The sequence below is a fragment of the Empidonax traillii genome, unplaced genomic scaffold (genome assembly GCF_003031625.1).
Source record: "Empidonax traillii isolate 1590-97213 ecotype Southwest subspecies unplaced genomic scaffold, ASM303162v1 scaffold992:size1346157, whole genome shotgun sequence".
NCBI classification, from domain to species: Eukaryota; Metazoa; Chordata; class Aves; order Passeriformes; family Tyrannidae; genus Empidonax; species Empidonax traillii.
In genome coordinates this window covers 977,329-980,752 of record NW_020956185.1, presented here as the reverse complement: position 1 = coordinate 980,752, position 3,424 = coordinate 977,329, and the positions used below count along the sequence as shown (strand labels likewise).

The window sequence follows — 3,424 nt, the reverse complement described above, 5'->3', positions numbered from 1 at the left end:
CTCTCAAGTGGTCTCTCTGGACTAATCCTCACGTGGAAGGACCAACTTCCACAAAGCAGGAGGAGGATTTTTCCTGCTCCTTGTTCTTGCCTGTGCTTTTTTTATGGCATTGGCTGGTATTCCTTGAGTTGGGAGCTCTGGAGATGTGAGGCAGCACAAACTGTCCTGGCTGTGGTTGTGAGAAAGCTCTCCAAGTCTCAGTCCCTGAATTACAAGGCCAGGCCTTACCACAGGATGCTCCCATAGGAGCACCAGGGAGAAATGTGGGACCTTTGGATTTTATTCTCAGCCTTATTTGACTGGAGCTGTGGGAAGACAGCAGGATATCATTTAGCTGTGAGAATCTTTTTGCCTTGGGTTACTCTTCCAAAGCTAAATCATTATTAAGGAATAGTTCTGCTGTTTCCCCTGTCCTGCATACCTGTGCTTTCCTTAGGCTCATGCAAGCTGTTCTCGACCACGCAATTCCATACCTGCACGTCAGAGAAGCATTTGGACAGAAAATTGGCCACTTCCAGGTGAGGCAGAGGAGGAATTTTTGTCCTCTTTTCTCTTCAGAATGGGAACACCAAGAGCTTTGTTGTGGGGAGAGGGGCTTTGCATGGAGTCTGTGCTAGGGCTGCATGACGTGAGGACGGTCTCGTGGAAGGTTCCCAGCCCATGGCAGGGGAATGGAACTGGGTGAGCTTTAAGGCCCCTTCCAATGCAAACAATTCTGGGATTCTAAGATGTGGTGAGAAGGCGAAGGGATCTCTGAGCCTGCTCCCCCAAGGCTGCTGTGGGGGGTGAGGGGCTGTGGCCGATATCTGGGAGTGTCACTTAAGAGAGCCTGCAGCTCCCTCCTGGCTGCTGGATCCGTGTCCTTTCCCGTGTCTAGTGTGGGGTGGGTGAGCCCCTCCTCTGTTAACTGCTGTGCTGAGCGTGTCCTGTGTGTGCAGCTCATGCAGGGGAAGATGGCAGACATGTACACGCGGCTCATGGCGTGCCGGCAGTACGTCTACAACGTGGCCAAGGCCTGTGACCAGGGCCACTTCAACGCCAAGGTGAGCTCAGCTCCCACCTGGGCCGGCTGTCCTGGGGCAGTCCCTCTGGTCCCAGAGCCCAGCCCGGGGGGAAGCTCTCTACAAGCATCCCTCCCAGCCCAAAGGGCCATTTTCCACTCCCAAATGAAAAGCAAGGCAACAGCTTTAGCAGCATCAGAAGGTGTTTATTGGAAGCCCAAACACCTCTCCTGGCTGCTGTAAGGGCTGGAGCAGTCGTTGGGGGTGTTGTCTCCTCCACAATGTCACCACGCCTCTGTCAGAGGAGGGGACTGAGCGTTTAACAGCATGAGCACAGAGCTCTGCATCCCAAATCAACTCACGTTGGGCTCCTGGGGTTTGATGGGTGTCTGTGAGAGGCCAGCTCGCCTGGTGCTCTCTCTTAGTCTCTTTTTTCTCCTCTTTCTGTCTTCATGAGGCATTTACAGACCTGCCTTGAGTGTTGGGCGATGACAGGGACACTGCTGCAGCCCCCTGTGCCCTGGGATTGTGTGTTCAGGGTTCTTAGCAGGTGTAGAGCCATGGCAAGGTCAGGGCAGCAGGGCCCCCTCTGCTGACTGTGCCCTGTGTCCCGCAGGACTGCGCGGCGGTGATCCTGTACTCGGCAGAGTGCGCGACGCAGGTGGCCTTGGACGGGATCCAGTGCCTGGGTGAGTCCCTGCCGGCCCCACCAGAGAGCTCTTGTCTCTCCCACCCCACCCTCCACCCCTGGAGTGGGCACCGGGGCTGACGATGGTTTGTTGTGGGCGCAGGTGGCAACGGCTACATCAACGACTACCCCATGGGGCGGTTCCTGCGCGACGCCAAGCTCTACGAGATCGGGGCGGGCACCAGCGAGGTGCGCAGGCTCGTCATCGGCAGGGCCTTCAACGCCACCTTCCAGTAACGTCCCCGGGGCAGGGGCAGCACCGGCACCACGAGGCCTTGAGCATGAGGCTGGAGCGCACAACTGCTTCCCGCTTGACGTCCTGGCGCTGCCACCCATGGACTCCCCTCCACCCGCTTTGGCAACAGAGGCTGCTGGGCTGGGCTGGGACAAAGGAATCGGAGGGTGGCATGGCAGGAAAAGGGTTTTATCTCGTTGTGGTCATCCTGATTCACACTCTTCATGAGCTGTTGATCCTCAGCATTGCAGGGCTGAGGGTTGTCCCCCCACCAGGACAGACTGGCGAGGGCTGTGCAGCCATTGCTGAGCACAGAAAGTCAACCCAAAAAAGCCAAAACAGACAAGGAGGGAACAACTTTATTCTTTTCCAAAAGTGCCATTAACTAGTTAGCATTTAGCATATTGCCACTGGAAGGTGGAACTTCCCACTGTGCCCTTCCAGTGGGATTAATGCCTTCCATTTTTGGAACTCGACGCCAGCATCGTGGGGTGGCTGCTCATCAATGCTTAACATCATCCATGCTCAGGCAGTGTTTTAGGTGCTGATTCCTAAAGCCTCCTTAAATCCCACATCTGTTTGTTTGCAGAATTCCTTTCTATTTGCAGAATTCTTTTCATATTCTGGCTGCTTCTGGAGGCATTTCGGTGAGCCCTGAGTCCTTGCTGTGCTGACCAATGGCTCCCACTGGGTCATTCCCTCAGAGGTGCCACCACTCATCACTCTGGTGACAGTCAGACCTGTATTGTGACATCTGTGCATGAAGCAGGCAGGAGGAGTTGACTTTTTGGGGGGTTTTGTTCTCCGGGGGTTGTTGTTTTGGCAAAGCCTGTTCTCACACTCCACCTCCAGCTGGGGCGAGCGCAGGGTGTTTGGGGGTGATCCCAGTGTATATTTTGTACAGCAGACTGAGGTTGATCCAGCTTTGTTAAAGGAAATTGCACAGTGTCCTGCCAGCCTTAAAAGAGTGAATCACAAATCAAAATGGGATGCTGGAAGTATGATTGAACAGTTAATTAATTAAACAGTTGCCATGTAGGCAACTCCCAGCAGTTTTAACAGAAATCACCTTGAAGTGTGTGTGTTTTTTGGTTGTAGTTCACACCTGTCCATACCAGGGGACAGACTGACACACAATTTTAAAATGCCACAGATTGAAGAAAATTCACTTTCCTCAGTCACCAGGTAAGTCAACAGGAGTTTATAAAAGTCACAAGGAGCCAGAAAGAGCTTCTAAAGTTCTGGTGGCAGCACCTTCTTCCTAAACTTGGTATTTACTCAGCCTCAGTGGGCCTTCACTTCGGAAGCATCCCAGGGTTTAATTTTCAGCCTGAATCTCTGGATGGGGGATGGACAGAGGTGGCCTGTCAGGAATATCTCACTGAGCTGCACCAAATGCTGTGAAAGTGAACCTTGAGGTGCACGTGGGAAACACTCAGTGCACTGTTGTACAGGGCTGTAGGAATTTACTCACATGACCAGACATTTATGTTTTATCAC

General features: G+C 53.2%; 1 protein-coding gene across 2 annotated transcripts in view; it reads left to right on the top strand.

Moving 5' to 3' along the window:
• Window positions 1–3,424, top strand: part of IVD (isovaleryl-CoA dehydrogenase) — a 15,375-nt gene that overhangs the window by 10,098 nt on the left and 1,853 nt on the right. The window contains exons 9-12 of one of the 2 annotated variants that reach the window (XM_027903747.1): window positions 437–518; window positions 939–1,043; window positions 1,618–1,690; window positions 1,793–2,989. In XM_027903747.1, the coding sequence (XP_027759548.1) occupies window positions 437–518; window positions 939–1,043; window positions 1,618–1,690; window positions 1,793–1,926 (394 nt within the window). In that variant the 3' untranslated portion in view covers window positions 1,927–2,989. Of the gene's footprint in view, window positions 1–436; window positions 519–938; window positions 1,044–1,617; window positions 1,691–1,792; window positions 2,990–3,424 lie in introns of those variants that run through there. The other variant, XM_027903748.1, reaches the window with a different exon arrangement.